The 21721-nt window shown below is 55.3% G+C and overlaps 1 protein-coding gene across 1 annotated transcript; it reads right to left on the reverse strand.

Moving 5' to 3' along the window:
• Nucleotides 1–18654: 18654 nt before the first annotated feature.
• On the reverse strand, nucleotides 18655–19846 carry LOC142196811 (G-protein coupled receptor 151-like). The gene has a single exon (XM_075266793.1). The coding sequence runs from the start codon at nucleotides 19844–19846 to the stop codon at nucleotides 18704–18706; it is 1143 nt and encodes a 380-aa protein (XP_075122894.1). The 3' UTR covers nucleotides 18655–18703.
• Nucleotides 19847–21721: the final 1875 nt, after the last annotated feature.

Consider the following 21721-nt stretch of genomic DNA (forward strand, 5'->3'; position numbering starts at 1 on the left):
GGCTGCACGGCTGTCTTTAGGGGCAGGAGCCTGGCAGTCACTGCAGGCTGCACGACTGTATTTAGGGGCAGGAGCCCTGGCAGTGACTACAGGCTGCACGGCTGTATTTAGCGGCTGGAGTCCTGGCAGTGACTACAGGCTGCATGGCTGTCTTTAGGGGCAGTAGCCCTGGCAGTCACTGCAGGCTGCACGGCTGTATTTAGGGGCAGGAGCCCTGGCAGTGACTACAGGCTGCACGGCTGTCTTTAGGGGCAGGAGACCTGGCAGTGACTACAGGCTGCACGGTTGTCTTTAGGGGCAGTAGCCCTGGCAGTGACTACAGGCTGCACGGCTGTATTTAGAGGCAGGAGCCCTGGCAGTGACTACAGGCTGCACGGCTGTCTTTAGGGGCAGGAGCCTGGCAGTCACTGCAGGCTGCACGACTGTATTTAGGGGCAGGAGCCCTGGCAGTGACTACAGGCTGCACGGCTGTATTTAGCGGCTGGAGTCCTGGCAGTGACTACAGGCTGCATGGCTGTCTTTAGGGGCAGTAGCCCTGGCAGTGACTACAGGCTGCACGACTGTATTTAGGGGCAGGAGCCCTGGCAGTGACTACAGGCTGCACGGCTGTATTTAGGGGCAGGAGCCCTGGCAGTGACTACAGGCTGTCTTTAGGGGCAGGAGCCCTGGCAGTGACTACAGGCTGCACGGCTGTCTTTAGGGGCAGGAGCCCGGGAAGTGACTGCAGGCTGTACGGTTGTATTTAGAGGCAGGAGCCTGGCAGTGACTACAGGCTGCACGGTTGTCTTTAGGGGCAGGAGCCTGGCAGTTACTACAGGCTGCACGGCTGTCTTTAGGGGCAGGAGCCCTGGCAGTGACTACAGGCTGCACGGCTGTCTTTAGGGGCAGGAGCCCTGGCAGTGACTACAGGCTGCATGGCTGTATTTAGGGGCAGGAGCCCTGGCAGTGACTACAGGCTGCACGGCTGTATTTAGGGGCAGGAGCCTGGCAGTGATTACAGGCTGCACGGCTGTCTTTAGGGGCAGGAGCCCTGGCAGTGACTACAGGCTGCACAGCTGTCTTTAGGGGCAGGAGCCCTGGCAGTGACTACAGGCTGCACGGCTGTCTTTAGGAGCAGGAGATTGGCAGTGACTACAGGCTGCACAGTTGTCTTTAGGGGCAGGAGCCCTGGCAGTGACTACAGGCTGCACGGCTGTCTTTAGGGGCAGGAGCCTGGCAGTCACTACAGGCTGCACGGCTGTCTTTAGGGGCAGGTGCCCTGGTAGTGACTACAGGCTGCACGGCCGTCTTTAGGGGCAGGAGCCCTGGCAATGACTAGAGGATGCACGACTGTATTTAGTGGCAGGACCCTGGAAGTGACTACAGGTCGCACGGCTGTCTTTAGGGGCAGGAGCCCTGGCAGTGACTACAGGCTGCACGGCTGTATTTAGGGGCAGGAGCCCTGGCAGTGACTACAGGCTGCACGGCTGTCTTTAGCGGCTGGAGCCCTGGTAGTGACTACAGGCTGCACGGCTGTCTTTAGCGGCTGGAGCCCTGACAGTGACTACAGGCTGCATGGTTTTCTTTAGTGGCAGGAGCCCTGGCAGTGACTACAGGCTGCACGGCTGTCTTTAGGGGCAGGACCCTGGCAGTGACTACAGGCCGCACGGCTGTATTTAGGGGCAGTAGCCCTGGCAGTGACTACAGGTTGCATGGCTGTCTTTTGTGGCAGGAGATTGGCAGTGACTACAGGCTGCACGGTTGTCTTTAGGGGCAGGAGCCCTGGCAGTAACTACAGGCTGCACGGCAGTCTTTAGGGGCAGGACCCTGGCAGTGACTACAGGTTGCACGGCTGTCTTTAGGGGCAGGAGCCCTGGTAGTGACTACAGGCTGCACGGCTGTCTTTAGGGGCAGGAGCCCTGGCAGTGACTACAGGCTGCAGGGCTGTCTTTAGGGGCAGGAACCCTGGCAGTGACTACAGTCTGCACGGCTGTATTTAGGGACAGGAGCCCTGGCAGTGACTACAGGCTGCACGGCTGTATTTAGGGGCAGGAGCCCTGGCAGTGACTACAGGCTGCACGGCTGTATTTAGGGGCAGGAGCCTGGTAGTGACTACAGGCTGCACGGCTGTCTTTAGGGGCAGGAGCCCTGGCAGTGACTACAGGCTGCACAGCTGTCTTTAGGGGGCAGGAGCCCTGGCAGTCACTGCAGGCTGCACAGTTGTATTTAGGGGCAGGAGCCCTGGCACTGACTACAGGCTGCACGGCTGTCTTTAGGGGCAGGAGACCTGGCAGTGACTACAGGCTGCATGGCTGTCTTTAGGGGCAGGAGCCTGGCAGTCACTGCAGGCTGCACGGTTGTATTTAGGGGCAGGAGCCCTGGCAGTGACTACAGGCTGCACGGCTGTCTTTAGGGGCAGGAGCCTGGCAGTCACTGCAGGCTGCACGGCTGTCTTTAGGGGCAGGAGCCCTGGCAGTGACTACAGGCTGCACGGTTGTCTTTAGGGGCAGTAGCCCTGGCAGTGACTACAGGCTGCACGGCTGTATTTAGAGGCAGGAGCCCTGGCAGTGACTACAGGCTGCACGGCTGTCTTTAGGGGCAGGAGCCTGGCAGTGACTACAGGCTGCACGGCTGTATTTAGCGGCTGGAGCCCTGGCAGTGACTACAGGCTGCATGGCTGTCTTTAGGGGCAGTAGCCCTGGCAGTGACTACAGGCTGCACGACTGTATTTAGGGGCAGGAGCCCTGGCAGTGACTACAGGCTGCACGGCTGTATTTAGGGGCAGGAGCCCTTGCAGTGACTACAGGCTGCACGGCTGTCTTTAGGGGCAGGAGCCCTGGAAGTGACTACAGGCTGCACGGCTGTCTTTAGGGGCAGGAGCCCGGGCAGTGACTGCAGGCTGTACGGTTGTATTTAGAGGCAGGAGCCTGGCAGTGACTACAGGCTGCACGGTTGTCTTTAGGGGCAGGAGCCTGGCAGTTACTACAGGCTGCACGGCTGTCTTTAGGGGCAGGAGCCCTGGCAGTGACTACAGGCTGCACGGCTGTCTTTAGGGGCAGGAGCCCTGGCAGTGACTACAGGCTGCATGGCTGTATTTAGGGGCAGGAGCCCTGGCAGTGACTACAGGCTGCACGGCTGTATTTAGGGGCAGGAGCCTGGCAGTGATTACAGGCTGCACGGCTGTCTTTAGGGGCAGGAGCCCTGGCAGTGACTACAGGCTGCACAGCTGTCTTTAGGGGCAGGAGCCCTGGCAGTGACTACAGGCTGCACGGCTGTCTTTAGGAGCAGGAGATTGGCAGTGACTACAGGCTGCACAGTTGTCTTTAGGGGCAGGAGCCCTGGCAGTGACTACAGGCTGCACGGCTGTCTTTAGGGGCAGGAGCCTGGCAGTCACTACAGGCTGCACGGCTGTCTTTAGGGGCAGGAGCCCTGGTAGTGACTACAGGCTGCACAGCTGTCTTTAGGGGCAGGAGCCCTGGCAATGACTACAGGATGCACGACTGTATTTAGGGGAAGGACCCTGGAAGTGACTACAGGTCGCACGGCTGTCTTTAGGGGCAGGAGCCCTGGCAGTGACTACAGGCTGCATGGCTGTATTTAGGGGCAGGAGCCCTGGCAGTGACTACAGGCTGCACGGCTGTCTTTAGCGGCTGGAGCCCTTGCAGTGACTACAGGCTGCACGGCTGTATTTAGGGGCAGGAGCCCTGGCAGTGACTACAGGCTGCACGGCTATCTTTAGGGGCAGGAGCCCTGGCAGTGACTACAGGCTGCACGGCTGTATTTAGGGGCAGGAGCCCTGGCAGTGACTACAGGCTGCACGGCTGTCTTTAGGGGCAGGAGCCCGGGCAGTGGCTGCAGGCTGTACGGTTGTATTTAGGGGCAGGAGCCTGGCAGTGACTACAGGCTGCACGGTTGTCTTTAGGGGCAGGAGCCTGGCAGTTACTACAGGCTGCACGGCTGTCTTTAGGGGCAGGAGCCCTGGCAGTGACTACAGGCTGCACGGCTGTCTTTAGGGGCAGGAGCCCTGGCAGTGACTACAGGCTGCACGGTTGTCTTTAGGGGCAGGAGCCTGGCAGTTACTACAGGCTGCACGGCTGTATTTAGGGGCAGGAGCCTGGCAGTGATTACAGGCTGCACGGCTGTCTTTAGGGGCAGGAGCCTGGCAGTGACTACAGGCTGCATGGTTGTCTTTAGGGGCAGGAGCCCTGGCAGTGACTACAGGCTGCATGGCTGTCTTTAGGGGCAGGAGCCCTGGCAGTGACTACAGGCTGCACAGTTGTCTTTAGGGGCAGGAGCCCTGGCAGTGACTACAGGCTGCACGGCTGTCTTTAGGGGCAGGAGCCCTGGCAGTCACTACAGGCTGCACGGCTGTCTTTAGGGGCAGGAGCCCTGGTAGTGACTACAGGCTGCACGGCTGTCTTTAGGGGCAGGAGCCCTGGCAATGACTACAGGATGCACGACTGTATTTAGGGGCAGGACCCTGGAAGTGACTACAGGCCGCACGGCTGTCTTTAGGGGCAGGAGCCCTGGCAGTGACTACAGGCTGCACGGCTGTATTTAGGGGCAGGAGCCCTGGCAGTGACTACAGGCTGCACGGCTGTCTTTAGCGGCTGGAGCCCTGGCAGTGACTACAGGCTGCACGGCTGTATTTAGGGGCAGGAGCCCTGGCAGTGACTACAGGCTGCACGGCTATCTTTAGGGGCAGGAGCCCTGGCAGTGACTACAGGCTGCACGGCTGTATTTAGGGGCAGGAGCCCTGGCAGTGACTACAGGCTGCACGGCTGTCTTTAGGGGCAGGAGCCCTGGCAGTGACTACAGGCTGCACGGCTGTCTTTAGGGGCAGGAGCCCGGGCAGTGGCTGCAGGCTGTACGGTTGTATTTAGGGGCAGGAGCCTGGCAGTGACTGCAGGCTGCACGGTTGTCTTTAGGGGCAGGAGCCTGGCAGTGACTACAGGCTGCATGGCTGTATTTAGGGGCAGGAGCCTGGCAGTGATTACAGGCTGCACGGCTGTCTTTAGGGGCAGGAGCCTGGCAGTGACTACAGGCTGCACGGCTGTCTTTAGGAGCAGGAGATTGGCAGTGACAACAGGCTGCACAGTTGTCTTTAGGGGCAGGAGCCCGGGCAGTGGCTGCAGGCTGTACGGTTGTATTTAGGGGCAGGAGCCTGGCAGTGACTGCAGGCTGCACGGTTGTCTTTAGGGGCAGGAACCTGGCAGTGACTACAGGCTGCACGGCTGTCTTTAGGGGCTGGACCCTGGCAGTGACTACAGGCCGCACGGCTGTATTTAGCGGCAGGACCCTGGCTTTGACTACAGGCTGCACGGCTGTCTTTAGGGGCAGGAGCCCTGGCAGTCACTACAGGCTGCACGGCTGTCTTTAGGGGCAGGAGCCCTGGTAGTGACTACAGGCTGCACGGCTGTCTTTAGGGGCAGGAGCCCTGGCAATGACTACAGGATGCACGACTGTATTTAGGGGCAGGACCCTGGAAGTGACTACAGGTCGCACGGCTGTCTTTAGGGGCAGGAGCCCTGGCAGTGACTACAGGCTGCACGGCTGTATTTAGGGGCAGGAGCCCTGGCAGTGACTACAGGCTGCACGGCTGTCTTTAGCGGCTGGAGCCCTGGTAGTGACTACAGGCTGCACGGCTGTATTTAGGGGCAGGAGCCCTGGCAGTGACTACAGGCTGCACGGCTATCTTTAGGGGCAGGAGCCTGGCAGTGACTACAGGCTGCACGGCTGTCTTTAGGGGCAGGAGACCTGGCAGTGACTACAGGCTGCACGGCTGTCTTTAGGGGCAGGAGACCTGGCAGTGACTACAGGCTGCATGGCTGTCTTTAGGGGCAGGAGCCCTGGCAGTGACTACAGGCTGCACGGCTGTCTTTAGGGGCAGGAGACCTGGCAGTGACTACAGGCTGCACGGCTGTCTTTAGCGGCTGGAGCCCTGACAGTGACTACAGGCTGCATGGTTTTCTTTAGTGGCAGGAGCCCTGGCAGTGACTACAGGCTGCACGGCTGTCTTTAGGGGCAGGACCCTGGCAGTGACTACAGGCCGCACGGCTGTATTTAGGGGCAGTAGCCCTGGCAGTGACTACAGGTTGCACGGCTGTCTTTAGTGGCAGGAGCCTGGCAGTAACTACAGGCTGCACGGCTGTCTTTAGGGGCAGGACCCTGGCAGTGACTACAGGTTGCACGGCTGTCTTTAGGGGCAGGAGCCCTGGTAGTGACTACAGGCTGCACGGCTGTCTTTAGGGGCAGGAGCCCTGGCAGTGACTACAGGCTGCAGGGCTGTCTTTAGGGGCAGGAGCCCTGGCAGTGACTACAGGCTGCACGGCTGTCTTTAGGGGCAGGACCCTGGCAGTGACTACAGGTTGCACGGCTGTCTTTAGTGGCAGGAGCCTGGCAGTAACTACAGGCTGCACGGCTGTCTTTAGGGGCAGGAGCCCTGGCAGTGACTACAGGCTGCAGGGCTGTCTTTAGGGGCAGGAGCCCTGGCAGTGACTACAGGCTGCACGGCTGTCTTTAGGGGCAGGACCCTGGCAGTGACTACAGGTTGCACGGCTGTCTTTAGTGGCAGGAGCCTGGCAGTAACTACAGGCTGCACGGCTGTCTTTAGGGGCAGGACCCTGGCAGTGACTACAGGTTGCACAGCTGTCTTTAGGGACAGGAGCCCTGGCAGTGACTACAGGCTGCACGGTTGTATTTAGGGGCAGGAGCCTGGTAGTGACTACAGGCTGCACGGCTGTCTTTAGGGGCAGGAGCCCTGGCAGTGACTACAGGCTGCACGGCTGTCTTTAGGGGCAGGAGCCCTGGCAGTGACTACAGGCTGCACGGCTGTCTTTAGGGGGCAGGAGCCTGGCAGTCACTGCAGGCTGCACGGTTGTATTTAGGGGCTGGAGCCCTGGCAGTGACTACAGGCTGCACGGCTGTCTTTAGGGGCAGGAGCCCTGGCAGTGACTACAGGCTGCACGGCTGTCTTTAGGGGCAGGAGCCCTGGCAGTGACTACAGGCTGCACGGCTGTCTTTAGGGGGCAGGAGCCTGGCAGTCACTGCAGGCTGCACGGTTGTATTTAGGGGCAGGAGCCCTGGCACTGACTACAGGCTGCACGGCTGTCTTTAGGGGCAGGAGCCCTGGCAGTGACTACAGGCTGCACGGCTGTCTTTAGGGGGCAGGAGCCTGGCAGTCACTGCAGGCTGCATGGTTGTATTTAGGGGCAGGAGCCCTGGCAGTGACTACAGGCTGTACAGTTGTATATGAGAACATTCTTTCTGACTAAATCCTTGTATAAAGATATATCTCTAAATATATGACAGCACATTGATCCTTTGTATCCCTCCATCATCCCCCCCTCCCCCCCGTATTCCAGGCCCCTCCTCACTTCTCTTCACATTAGCTTCTGACCCCAGCCGACACCATGAGCCTGTGCTCGGACGGAAATAGATTTTTAGGGCTCGGCTGCCATTGTGCGAGCTTTCACCCCTTGAGCTACAATATCAAATCCTGCTGTAACTGTAACTGTAATATGTACTGTACCAGTATATGGCAGTATTATTAAGTACTGTATGGCGGTATTATTTATACTCCAGAGTAAAGGTCGGCATGGGTCAGGTCACAACTTCTTTGCAGCACAGGAAGAGATCACTGCTCGGATTAATAATAATATTGGACCTAGAATGAAACGTTGCGGCCAAATCCTTCCGCAGCCCCCCACTATAATTACATTCTGTACAATTACAGTCACTCCGCACTAGAAATAACCGCTGACAACCGCCGACATTTCTGACATTGCCTAAATTAGACCACGAGATGTTATTTATCATATATGATGAGCGATTCGATAGAATACTGAGGTATTCGAAATATTCGTACTCATTCGAATACTACTCCTATTCGTGGTCATTATCCGCATTGTGACATGGTCGTCAGCCGCATTGTGACGTGGTCGTCATCCGCATTGTGACGTGGTCGTCATCCGCATTGTGACGTGGTCGTCATCCGCATTGTGACGTGGTCATTATCCGCATTGTGATGTGGTCGTCAGCCACATTGTGACGTGGTCGTTATCCGTATTGTGACATGGTCGTCATCCGCATTGTGACGTGATCATTATCTGCATTGTGACGTGGTCGTCATCCGCATTGTGACGTGATCATTATCTGCATTGTGACGTGGTCATTACCCGCATTGTGACGTGGTCGTTATCCGTATTGTGACATGGTCGTCATCCGCATTGTGACGTGATCATTATCTGCATTGTGACGTGGTCGTCATCCGCATTGTGACGTGGTCGTTATCCGTATTGTGACATGGTTGTCATCCGCATTGTGATGTGGTCGTTATCTGCATTGTGACGTGGTCGTCATCCGCATTGTGACGTGGTCATTATCTGCATTGTGACGTGGTCGTCATCCGCATTGTGACGTGGTCATTACCCGCATTGTGAAGTGGTCGTTATCTGTATTGTGACGTGATCGTCATCCACATTTTGACGTGGTCGTCATCCACATTGTGACGTGGTCGCCATCTACACTGAGATGTGGTCGCCTTCCTACATAAAATAGGCCACTACTGTATATGAGAGGAGGAAGCCCCTTATAGCGCCTGGCTTGGTTCCCGTGTAGGCGGTGACCTCTCTCACCACTAGTGTCCAGTCTGCACATTGTATTGCTCCATTCTCCATCTTCCCAGGTTCAATGCTTTCTCGCCAGTTGGGGGATTGGTGGCGGCGTCGGCCTCCCGCTGAGATACCCTATTCATAAGGGACCCCTCTGCATCATCCTGTCTCCATGGAAACTGACCAGCAATCATTCCTCTGCTCTCCCCCTCGTCATTATTGGGGAAACCTCTTTGTATGACAGACAATACCCCGTGTAACATGAGATAGAACCGGAGGGTGTCCTGCAGTCAGACACAGGGCCCTCGTTCTAGGGAAGCAGCATCTCTAGGACAGTTATGTCTGGGGGTCCCCCTAATACTAAGGGCTGGCAGGGTAACGTGGCAATGTTTGGCCCCCATGTAGCCCTATAACCTTGTCCTCCACCCTATAGAAGCCGGGGTCTCTGGTGACGATCAGAGGATTCCCGGCTGTGCGGGTGTAGCTGAGCTCGGCACACACTGGATGAGGATTCCTCCTGCAGATACGATTCCCTAGAAGGTGGCATCTGCCCCCGCACGCTGCCGCTCTGTTGTGTCTGGCGCCCTGTCTGCTGCACGTGGGCGCAAAAGAAATGTCATTTACATGGGAGGAATTTTATTTACGGGCAGAGCTCAGAGTCAGACACGGTGGCTTATCAGGAGTTGTCACCGGCAGCCCCAGGTTACCCGAACCGTCCCATGGATCACAGGTCACATGACTCAGATTACCCAGGTCTACGGAGAGGGGAGGGGGGAGAAGTCAGCAGGGAGTGCAGGAGATAGGAGAAGGCGCAGTCAGATAGGAGCCTCTCAGGACACCATGCAGAGTCCGGCACCAGCAATGTTCATATATGGCGTATATATATATATAGTGCCCAGATAACGGCGACATATCAGGCGGAAACTGTGCTGCTATACTATGCTCATAAACTGCTACAGGAACACCACATAGGGCACCTACAGAGTAACACATATTCTTATAGAATGCCCACATAATAGTGCCATACAGTACACATAATACCGTACACTACATACCCCCTACATAATACCGTACACCATATACCTCCACATAATACCGTACACTAGATACCCCCCACATAATACCATATACTAGATAACCCCCACATAATACCGTACACTAGATACCCCCCCACACACACATAATACCGTACACTAGATACCCCCCACATAATACCGGACACCATACACCTCCATATAATACCGTACACTAGATACCCCCACATAATACCGGACACCATATACCTCCACATAATACCGTACACTAGATACCCCCCACATAATACCGCACACTAGATACCCCCCACATAATATCGTACACTAGATACCCCCACATAATATCGTACACTAGATACCCCCCACATAATACCATATACTAGATACCCCCCACATAATACCGTACACTAGATACCCCCCACATAATACCGGACACCATACACCTCCATATAATACCGTACACTAGATACCCCCCACATAATACCATATACTAGATACCCCCCACATAATATCGTACACTAGATACCCCCCACATAATACCATATACTAGATACCCCCCACATAATATCGTACACTAGATACCCCCCACATAATACTGTACACTAGATGCCCCCCACATAATACCGGACACCATATACCTCCACATAATAGCATACACAATATACCCCCACATACTGCCATACACCATATACCCCCCTATATACCATACATAATATACCCCCAGGTCTTTGCTCTCATATACAGTGGGGGATACTGTACGGAGTGGATACAGTTGCTATTACCAGAAGATGTGTCAGTACATTAGGAGAGGCTGAGGGTTCTGGCGGGGCTCAGTAGTGCCGCCTGGCAGCTGTCTAATCCTCCATGATTACTGGAGAGAAGGAAGTTCTGGCATCTGCTTCATCCAATCACTGACATCCAGCGCCTGCCGCTTATCACAGTCTGCAGGCGGGGGATGAGCTGGTATCTTATGTCTATGATAGTGCCATCTAATCTCTGCCATCATCTGCACATTAGTGGGCATCTGCTCAACCGCCTGTACCCAGAGAGGAGGAGGTGGAGAACGAGCAGGGGGCGGGGCTGTGACTACCTCTCAGACATGATATATACAGGCTGGTTGCTCTCTATATGCCCCCACCAGGTTAGACTGTGAGGTTCTTCGGGTCCACTAGATACTATGATGGACCTTGCTCTATTACTTTGGTGGAGGATGCGGGCCAATCTTGTGACTTATTTTAGGGTTGTTGTATTATCTAGTAAGTCGATCTTGGTCTTCGCTGTTTCCATCACAATACGTTTAGGTGTTATTAACCCCTTATGTCGCGAGTCTTCCTCCTTCTGTATACACAGGACCTTGTGTAGGCGAGTGGCGTGACGTCATAGTGTTAATGTAAGGGTCCTCTATTGGGGTTGTCGGGGTGGAGAGAGGTGAGATTTGTTCCCAGCCGGCAGATTATTTTACATAATGACGGAGATTAGAAAGGACAAGGCAGGAAAATAAATCAATGCGCAAATGGCGCGGGAGGACGGGAGCGAGACAGGAGAGAATGAAAAGAGCAACAGAAAGGGCACCGGCCCGGCTCTACCGTCATAGAAGACTAATTGGTGGCTAATGCCATCGCGTCTGCCCATCATCTACTATTAATGGAGACGCCAGTCACATGGGGCCAGCTAATGAGATCTAGCCAAGATTATTACCCACGAGCCCCCCTGACTGGCACAAGGCCCAAAGATCAACAACGCCATCTCTTAGCTATCCCACCCATGACCACGGTAGTATTCATGTCCAGGCTCCGACTCTACTGAACCTCCATGTGGGGAAAAGCTTCAATGACTAAGAATTTATGGGTAATCTGGCCTTGGCCACCAGTATTACCCTGAGACCCCGGGATCCTTCCTCAATGGCTCCGGATAGTCACTAAATGACTGTGACGATTCTTATCAGTGAAAAATCTGAGGCCACGACTTCTTCTAGATTGGTCAAATCTCATGAATGGTCTAGAGCCATGCAAGGCTACGGCCCATCTCATCCAGGGGATTGGCCATGTCCAGAAAAGTCATTGACTAAGATAGGACTGGCCAACGAAGGAAGTCCTCCGACATGGGAGTGGGCTCTATGAGGTGGGATTTGTGGTGCTCTCCTAGGCCTACAACTTGGAGGACCTCTGTAAGATGATGGACAGAACCAGGGCCTTTAAGTCTACTCATCTGAATGTCACCTCAGATGGAGAGAGTCCACTATAGGAAGAGGCCATCACAAAGATCAAAATAGCCCCGATGTCTCCCATATATGGCCCCTCCGTATATCTCTAGTATAGGGATGGGGACCCTCCATATCTACATCCTCTTGGATCTTATGGCATCTCTGGTCTCTGGCCATGAAAGGGTTGTTGGCAGATTCCTTCGAGGCTACATCTCATTAGGGGTCCAGACCCCCATCTGAGGGATAAAGGTGACCCTTAAAGGTCATGTTCATAGGGGCCGCCATGTTTGAATGAAAGGTCTATAGGTTTAACTATTTCATGACAGGGCTGTCCATGGGCTGATTTTCCGCTTCCTATTTAGCGATGTCTATCGATCCGTCTATGAGTTGTGTTCATCCTGAGCCTCCTGATTCATGCTGCCCCATAAGGAGATGTCCTCACTGTCCTCTGGAGAGCGCACGGGCCGGGGCTCACCGATTGCTTCACACTAGAAAACCATCACATGAGGAAGGGGCATATTCTGAGGTTTTAGGGCTCGGATATTTGGGTTCGGGGCCACATCAGGGGCTTCTACCCCATCAATACAGACAGAATGTAAATAACCTATAGCATATAGTGACATATATAGGGAGTAAGAACATGTCACATGGTTACAGTATCTCCCATGTGGCTGAGGATCCCCAATGATATCTATGTGTGTACCCACACCCTAAGGCAGACCCCCGACCTAGGACACACGAAGCACAAGTACTGCATGAGACTCTGGTAACAGACCCCAAAATGTAACCCAGACACCAAACACAGACACCCCAAATACACAGCCAAGGAAAAGTGCAGACCCCAGACCCTAAAAATACAGACCCCAGAATAAGTACAGACCCCAGACCAGGCACCCCAAATACAGAGCCAAGAATAAGTACAGACCCAAGACCAGGCACCCCAAATATAGACCCTAAAAATACAGACCCCCAATCACTCACCCCAAATACAGAGCCAAGAATAAGTACAGACCCCAGACCAGATCCCCTAAATAAAGACCAAAGACCCCAGACCCTAAAAAATACAGACCCCAGAATAAATACAGACCCCCGATCACTCACCCCAAATTCAGAGCCAAGAATAAGTATAGACCCCAGACCAGGCACCCCAAATATAGACCCCAGACCCTAAAAAATACAGACCCCAGAACACTCACCCCAAATATAGACCCCAGTCCAGATCACCTAAATAAAGACCAAAGACCCCAGACCCTAAAAATACAGATTCCAGCATAAATACAGACCCCACGGCCGACACCCTATATACAGACCCCACGGCCGACACCCTATATACAGACCCCACGGCCGACACCCTACATACAGACCCCACGGCCGACACCCTACATACAGACCCCACGGCCGACACCCTACATACAGACCCCACGGCCGACACCCTACATACAGACCCCACGGCCGACACCCTACATACAGACCCCACGGCCGACACCCTACATACAGACCCCACGGCCGACACCCTACATACAGACCCCACGGCCGACACCCTACATACAGACCCCACGGCCGACACCCTACATACAGACCCCACGGCCGACACCCTACATACAGACCCCACGGCCGACACCCTACATACAGACCCCACGGCCGACACCCTACATACAGACCCCACGGCCGACACCCTACATACAGACCCCACGGCCGACACCCTACATACAGACCCCACGGCCGACACCCTACATACAGACCCCACGGCCGACACCCTACATACAGACCCCACGGCCGACACCCTACATACAGACCCCACGGCCGACACCCTATATACAGACCCCAGACCATCCAGGAAGGTGTTGGGGGGCTGTTGCATGTTTTGCCTCTTTGGGGCTCCTTTCAGGAGAGGAGGACAGTGTGACCTATAGGACCATGAGATACAGACCTCCCTGCTGCCCTCTGGTGGTGAGGGTGGCACCTCCATGATGATGGGGCTCTCCTGCCTGGCCTCTATGGCACTATATAGAGGGATGGGGTGATACTGAGGAGTTCGGTGTCATTGTGTCAGGGACAGGCCTGATGGGTCTGACAATCGGCTCCCGCGTATCATATCCTGCTAATATCATAATCACAGGCTTTACCAGCAATCTCATAATGACCCCGTATCCGCCGGATAATCCCCCCCATCATGTACAAGGTATTAGAAGCAAAAAGCACAAAAACATTCCTGGCGGCAGCAACAAATCCAGCGGGAATAACCCAGCGGACACATGTGGAGGTCATTGTCAGGGGCGAGAGGAGACTGTCAGCAGGTAGGGGAGAGAATAACAGCCACGAAGATAACATGTACAATATGTAGACGGGTGCTGCGAAAGGCTGAAAATACAAAAGAAAATCCACAAAAAATCTTCACTATTGGAAATGAAAAAATTATTGTGCAGTAATATAACTGTGAGCACTGCATGCGAGGGGTGCGATATATGTATGATATACTGTATATATGGGGTGTGTGTGATATGTATGACGTGTGTGATATGTGTATGGGGTGTGTGTGATATATGTATGGTGTGTGTTATATGTATGACATGTGTGTGTGATGTGTATGGGGTGTGTATGATATATGTATGGGGTGTGTGTGATATGTATGGGATGTGTGAGATATGTATGACGTGTGTGATATGTATGGGATGTGTGTGATATGCATGACATGTGTGTGATATGTATGGGATGTGTGTGATATGTATGGTGTGTGTGTGATATGTATGGGATGTGTGTGATATGTATGACGTGTGTGATATGTATGGGATGTGTGTGAAATGTATGGGGTGTGTGTGATATGTATGGGGTGTGTGATGTGTATGGGGTGTGTGATATGTATGGGATGTGTGTGAAATGTATGGGGTGTGTGTGATATGTAAGGGTTGTGTGATATGTATGGGGTGTGTGTGATATGTAAGGGTTGTGTGATATGTATGGGGTGTGTGTGATATGTAAGGGTTGTGTGATATGTATGGGGTGTGTGATATGTATGACGTGTGTGATATGTATGGGATGTGTGTGATATGTATGGGGTGTGTGTGATATGTATGGGGTGTGTGTGATATGTATGGGGTGTGTGTGATATGTAAGGGTTGTGTGTGATATGTATGGGGTGTGTGTGATATGTATGACGTGTGTGATATGTATGGGGTGTGTGATGTGTATGGGGTGTGTGTAATATGTATGACATGTGTGATATGTATGGGGTGTGTGTGATATGTATGGGGTGTGTGTGATATGTATGGGGTGTGTGTGATATGTATGGGATGTGTGTGATATGTATGACATGTGTGTGATATGTATGGGATGTGTGTAATATGTATGGGGTGTGTGTGATATGTAAGGGTTGTGTGTGATATGTATGGGGTGTGTGTGATATGTAAGGGTTGTGTGTGATATGTATGACGTGTGTGATATGTATGGGGTGTGTGTGATATGTATGGGGTGTGTGATATGTAAGGGTTGTGTGTGATATGTATGGGGTGTGTGATGTGTATGGGGTGTGTGATATGTAAGGGTTGTGTGTGAAATGTATGGGGTGTGTGTGATATGTAAGGGTTGTGTGATATGTATGGGGTGTGTGTGATATGTAAGGGTTGTGTGATATGTATGGGGTGTGTGTGATATGTAAGGGTTGTGTGATATGTATGGGGTGTGTGATATGTATGACGTGTGTGATATGTATGGGATGTGTGTGATATGTATGGGGTGTGTGTGATATGTATGGGGTGTGTGTGATATGTATGGGATGTGTGTGATATGTATGGGGTGTGTGTGATATGTATGGGGTGTGTGTGATATGTATGGAGTGTGTGATGTGTATGGGGTGTGTGTAATATGTAAGGGTTGTGTGTGATATGTATGGGGTGTGTGATGTGTATGGGGTGTGTGTGATATGTAAAGGTTGTGTGTGAAATGTATGACATGTGTGTGATATGTATGGGGTGGGTGTGATATGTATGGGGTGGGTGTGATATGTATGACATGTGTGTGATATGTATGACGTGTGTGATATGTATGACATGTGTGTGATATGTATGACATGTGTGTGATATGTTTGGGGTGTGTGAGACACTGGAGGTGAAGAGGAGATGGAAAGAAATAAGAAGAGAGAGGAGGAGATACAGGCGGAACAAGACGGGCAGAGAAGGTGAGGGGGGGATGTGTCAGATATCACTGGAGTGTGAACTTCTGACTATTCAGGATATTAATCCCCCCCCCCCCCCCCCACAGCAGTGAAAGTAAGTGCCCCCCCCCCCCCCATGGACACAGCATGGACCAGCCCGGCACAGACACAATCAGCAGTTCATAGACTTTATTTTGGTATCAAGTCCCTCAGGTCCCATCATTCATTGCTTTGCCCCCCAACCCCCTGATATAACCTACAAAATACAGAACAGGGGAGAAGGGGCCCCCGGGGGGCGCTACACTGGGGACACAGCACTGAAATCATCACAACGACTAGATACTGTGTAACATTACAAGCACATTACACACTGACACAGCACCAGGGGCCCGGCACTCACTGTCACATCTCCTGGGGGGCCCGGACCCTCTGAGCTTGCCCAGGAGCTGCAGAACTACAAGTGTCAGCTTGTCATCCCCTCAGGACTTGCAGACACTTCTAGTTCCTCAGCTGATGCAGCTCCTCAGCCCCCTATGGCCAGCCCTGCAGACTTAGGTGCCCATCATCTTAGCTCCAGGAGGAAACACCGTGTGGCCCCCGGCAGGCTGGAGCCCCCTCCTCAGTTCACCAGTGACCCCTGCACCTCCTGGCCCCCTCCTCAGTCCACCAGTGACCTCTGCATCTCCTGGCCCCCTCCTCAGTCCACCAGTGACCTCTGCACCTCCTGGCCCCCTCCTCAGTCCAACAGTGACCCCTGCACCTCCTGGCCCCCTCCTCAGTCCAACAGTGACCCCTGCACCTCCTGGCCCCCTCCTCAGTCCACCAGTGACCTCTGCACCTCCTGGCCCCCTCCTCAGTCCACCAGTGAGCCCTGCACCTCCTGGCCCCCTCCTCAGTCCACCAGTGACCCCTGCACCTCCTGGCCCCCTCCTCAGTCCACCAGTGACCCCTGCACCTCCTGGTCCCATCCTCAGTCCACCAGTAGTCCCTGCACCTCCTGGCCCCCTCCTCAGTCCACTAGTGGTCCCTGCACCTCCTGGCCCCCTCCATAGTTCACCAGTGGTCCCTGCACCTCCTGGCCCTCTCCTCAGTTCACCAGTGGTCCCTGTACCTCCTGGCCCCCTCCTCAGTCCACCAGTGGTCCCTGCACTTCCTGGCCCCCTCCTCAGTCCACCAGTGGCCCTTGAACCTCCTGGCCCCCCTCCTCAGTCCACCAGTGGCCCTTGAACCTCCTGGCCCCCCTCCTCAGTCCACCAGTGGCCCTTGACCCTCCTGGCCCCCCTCCTCAGTCCACCAGTGGCCCCTGCACCTCCTGGCCCCCTCCTCAGTCCACCAGTGGTCCCTGCGACTCCTGGCCCCCTTCTCTGTCCACCAGTGGCCCTTGAACCTCCTGGCCCCCCTCCTCAGTCCACTAGTGGCCCCTTCACCTCCTGGCCCCCTCCTCAGTCCACCAGTGAGCCCTGCACCTCCTGGCCCCTTCCTCAGTCCAACAGTGACCCCTGCACCTCCTGGCCCCTTCCTCAGTCCACCAGTGACCCCTGCACCTCCTGGCCCCCTCCTCAGTCCACCAGTGAGCCCTGCACCTCCTGGCCCCCTCCTCAGTCCACCAGTGGTCCCTGCACCTCCTGGCCCCCTCCTCAGTCCACCAGTGACCTCTGCACCTCCTGGCCCCCTCCTCAGTCCAACAGTGACCCCTGCACCTCCTGGCCCCTTCCTCAGTCCACCAGTGGTCCCTGCACCTCCTGGCCCCCTCCTCAGTCCACCAGTGACCCCTGCACCTCCTGGCCCCCTCCTCAGTCCACCAGTGACCCCTGCACCTCCTGGCCCCCTCCTCAGTTCACCAGTGGTCCCTGCACCTCCTGGCCCCCTCCTCAGTCCACCAGTGACCCCTGCACCTCCTGGCCCCTTCCTCAGTCCACCAGTGGTCCCTGCACCTCCTGGCCCCCTCCATAGTTCACCAGTGGTCCCTGCACCTCCTGGCCCTCTCCTCAGTTCACCAGTGGTCCCTGTACCTCCTGGCCCCCTCCTCAGTCCACCAGTGGTCCCTGCACTTCCTGGCCCCCTCCTCAGTCCACCAGTGGCCCTTGAACCTCCTGGCCCCCCTCCTCAGTCCACCAGTGGCCCTTGAACCTCCTGGCCCCCCTCCTCAGTCCACCAGTGGCCCCTGCACCTCCTGGCCCCCTCCTCAGTCCACCAGTGGCCCCTGCACCTCCTGGCCCCCCTCCTCAGTCCACCAGTGGCCCCTGCACCTCCTGGCCCCCTCCTCAGTCCACCAGTGGTCCCTGCGACTCCTGGCCCCCTTCTCTGTCCACCAGTGGCCCTTGAACCTCCTGGCCCCCCTCCTCAGTCCACCAGTGGCCCCTGCACCTCCTGGCCCCCACCACAGTCCACCAGTGGTCCCTGCACCTCCTGGCCCCCTTCTCTGTCCACCAGTGGTCCTTGAACCTCCTGGCCCCCCTCCTCAGTCCACCAGTGGCCCCTGCACCTCCTGGCCCCCTCCTCAGTCCACCAGTGGCCCTTGAACCTCCTGGCCCCCTCCTCAGTTCACCAGTGGCCCTTGAACCTCCTGGCCCCCTTCTCAGTCCACCAGTGGTCCTTGTACCTCCTGGCCCCCTTCTCAGTCCACCAGTGGTCCTTGTACCTCCTGGCCCCCCTCCTCAGTCCACCAGTGCACCTCCTGGCCCCTCCACACCACACACACAGATGTCTTGGGCTGGCAGGAGGTTTAGGGTTTCTCCTGGTGTTCCCAGGGCATGGGGTCGTTTTCCTCCCCGGTTGAGGTGTTCCTGCGGTCCTGCCAGAAATGTTCCACATCTGGAAGGATTTTCTCCTCCTTTGACCTGGAGTCTTGAGATGCTCGGTGAGAAGACGTGGAGTGTAAGTCGTGCAAGGACTGAATCGTGCTGGAGCCGTTCTCTTCTCTGGAGGGGCTGGAAACATCGCACTGTCTGCACGTGGTCCAGATGTTCTTCAGCCCTTCTCTGAACTCATCAGACACGGCCAGAAAAACCGCAGGGTTAATGGTGCAATTCAAGAACAAGACCACCTGGGCCAGGATCATGAGGGCACTGGGCGGTTGCAGGAGGCCATAGCTGCTGTGCCTGGACCAGATCCACACGATCCACTCAGGGAGCCACATGGCATCAAACGCCAGGCTGACACTCATCAGCATGGAGGTGACCCTACGGCTCAGGGTGCGGGGGCCGGGCACCCGGTTCCTCCTCTCCTTCCTCCTCAGAGCCCTCAGGTAGCAGCAGAAGGAGAAGGTCATGGGCAGCACATAGGCCAGCAGGGGGTAGATCTTACTGAAGACATTCATGAAACTGGAGGCATAATCCGGGGTATCAAAGCTACAGGTCCAGCCCCCCTTGGCCATCCTGAGCTGAGTGAAGAGCAGGTGAGGAAGGGGCAGCAGCAGGGACACAGTCCAGGAGCTGATCAGCACCAGCCCCACATGTCTCCTGCTGAAACCCAGCAGCTTGGGAGGGGTCAGCACATGCCTGAGGCGGGCTTGGGCGATGGCTGCCAGGGTGAAGCTCTTGACTGCCAGGCAGCTGTGCAGGAACCACTCGGTGGTCTTACAGACGAAGCCCCCGAAGAGCCAGGACTGCTGGGCATAGGTGACAATGCGCACCGGGATGCAGAAGAGGAGCAGCAGCAGGTCGGTGGCCCCCACACTGACCAGCAGACAGTTCACCACCGAGCACCGACCCTTCCTCAGCTCGTAGAGGAGGATGAGGATGAGCAGAAGGTTCCCGGCCAAGCCGAAGACACAGATGAGGGACAAGAAGAGGGGAAGAGTCACCGTCACCTCCGAGCCGACCTCAGAGGAGTCCGGGGATCCGGAGATCTGCAGGGAGCGGTTCATGGCTGGTCACACAAGTTACTCCAGAGCTCACACCATGCGACAGTAGAGAAGAAGCCGGCGGTCTAGAGCTCCACTCCCTCCATGTGCACAGGGGTTAGGTGCGTGCGGTACCGGCAGTCCGAGCTGTCCACAAGGTGCGGTGCTGAAATCTAGATCCAGGAGAGGGGAGGCGTGGCCAGCCCAGCCCCCCCCCCCCTGCTGGGGGTAACAATGCAGCCCCCCACCCCTAAACCCCTGCACAAACCATTGTACTAATGAGAGTCCTGTAATCCCGGCTCACACTAATCCTCCTGCACTGTGCTCGGAGTAATGAGAGATGTAGCAGAGCCGGAGAGCTGCACATTAACCCCTCACACACCGGAGGAGAACACAATGCAAGAAAGTCAGAAAGTACTGACACAGGGGCAAACCTGAGCTCTCACCATCTGCATTGTCCTTATTGTGAGGGGATTTGTTACAATGTATCAGAGGAGGTCACAGAGATTCCTTATAGCAAACCCTCAGCCTGTGGTATGGTCAGCTGCTTGTCTGAGCCTGTGGTATGGTCAGCTGCTTGTCTCTGCCTGTGGTATGGTCAGCTGCTTGTCTGAGCCTGTGGTATGGTCAGCTGCTTGTCTGAGCCTGTGGTATGGTCAGCTGCTTGTCTGAGCCTGTGGTATGGTCAGCTGCTTGTCTGAGCCTGTGGTATGGTCAGCTGCTTGTCTCTGCCTGTGGTATGGTCAGCTGCTTGTCTGAGCTTGTGGTATGGTCAGCTGCTTGTCTGAGCCTGTGGTGTGGTCAGCTGCTTGTCTGAGCCTGTGGTATGGTCAGCTGCTTGTCTGAGCCTGTGGTATGGTCAGCTGCTTGTCTGAGCCTGTGGTATGGTCAGCTGTTTGTCTGAGCCTGTGGTATGGTCAGCTGCTTGTCTGAGCCTGTGGTATGGTCAGCTGCTTGTCTGAGCCTGTAGTATGGTCAGCTGTTTGTCTGAGCCTGTGATATGGTCAGCTGCTTCTCTGAGCCTGTGGTATGGTCAGCTGCTCGTCTGAGCCTGTGGTATGGTCAGCTGCTTGTCTGAGCTTGTGGTATGGTCAGCTGCTTGTCTGAGCCTGCGGTATGGTCAGCTGCTTGTCTCTGCCTGCGGTATGGTCAGCTGCTTGTCTGAGCCTGTGGTATGGTCAGCTGCTTGTCTGAGCCTGTGGTATGGTCAGCTGCTTGTCTGAGCCTGTGGTGTGGTCAGCTGCTTGTCTGAGCCTGTGGTAAGGTCAGCTGCTTGTCTGAGCCTGTGGTATGGTCAGCTGCTTTTCTCTGCCTGTGGTATGGTCAGCTGCTTGTCTGAGCTTGTGGTATGGTCAGCTGCTTGTCTGAGCCTGTGGTATGGTCAGCTGCTTGTCTGAGCCTGTGGTATGGTCAGCTGCTTGTCTGAGCCTGTGGTATGGTCAGCTGCTTGTCTGAGCCTGTGGTATGGTCAGCTGTTTGTCTGAGCCTGTGGTATGGTCAGCTGCTTGTCTGAGCCTGTGGTATGGTCAGCTGCTTGTCTGAGCCTGTAGTATGGCCAGCTGTTTGTCTGAGCCTGTGATATGGTCAGCTGCTTCTCTGAGCCTGTGGTATGGTCAGCTGCTCGTCTGAGCCTGTGGTATGGTCAGCTGCTTGTCTGAGCCTGTGGTATGGTCAGCTGCTTGTCTGAGCCTGTGGTATGGTCAGCTGCTTGTCTGAGCCTGTGGTATGGTCAGCTGTTTGTCTGAGCCTGTGGTATGGTCAGCTGCTCGTCTGAGCCTGTGGTATGGTCAGCTGCTTGTCTGAGCCTGTGGTATGGTCAGCTGCTTGTCTGAGCCTGTGGTATGGTCAGCTGTTTGTCTGAGCCTATAGTATGGTCAGCTGCTTGTCTGAGCCTGTGGT

The sequence above is a fragment of the Leptodactylus fuscus genome, chromosome 1, assembly GCF_031893055.1.
Source record: "Leptodactylus fuscus isolate aLepFus1 chromosome 1, aLepFus1.hap2, whole genome shotgun sequence".
In the NCBI taxonomy this organism is placed as follows: Eukaryota; Metazoa; Chordata; class Amphibia; order Anura; family Leptodactylidae; genus Leptodactylus; species Leptodactylus fuscus.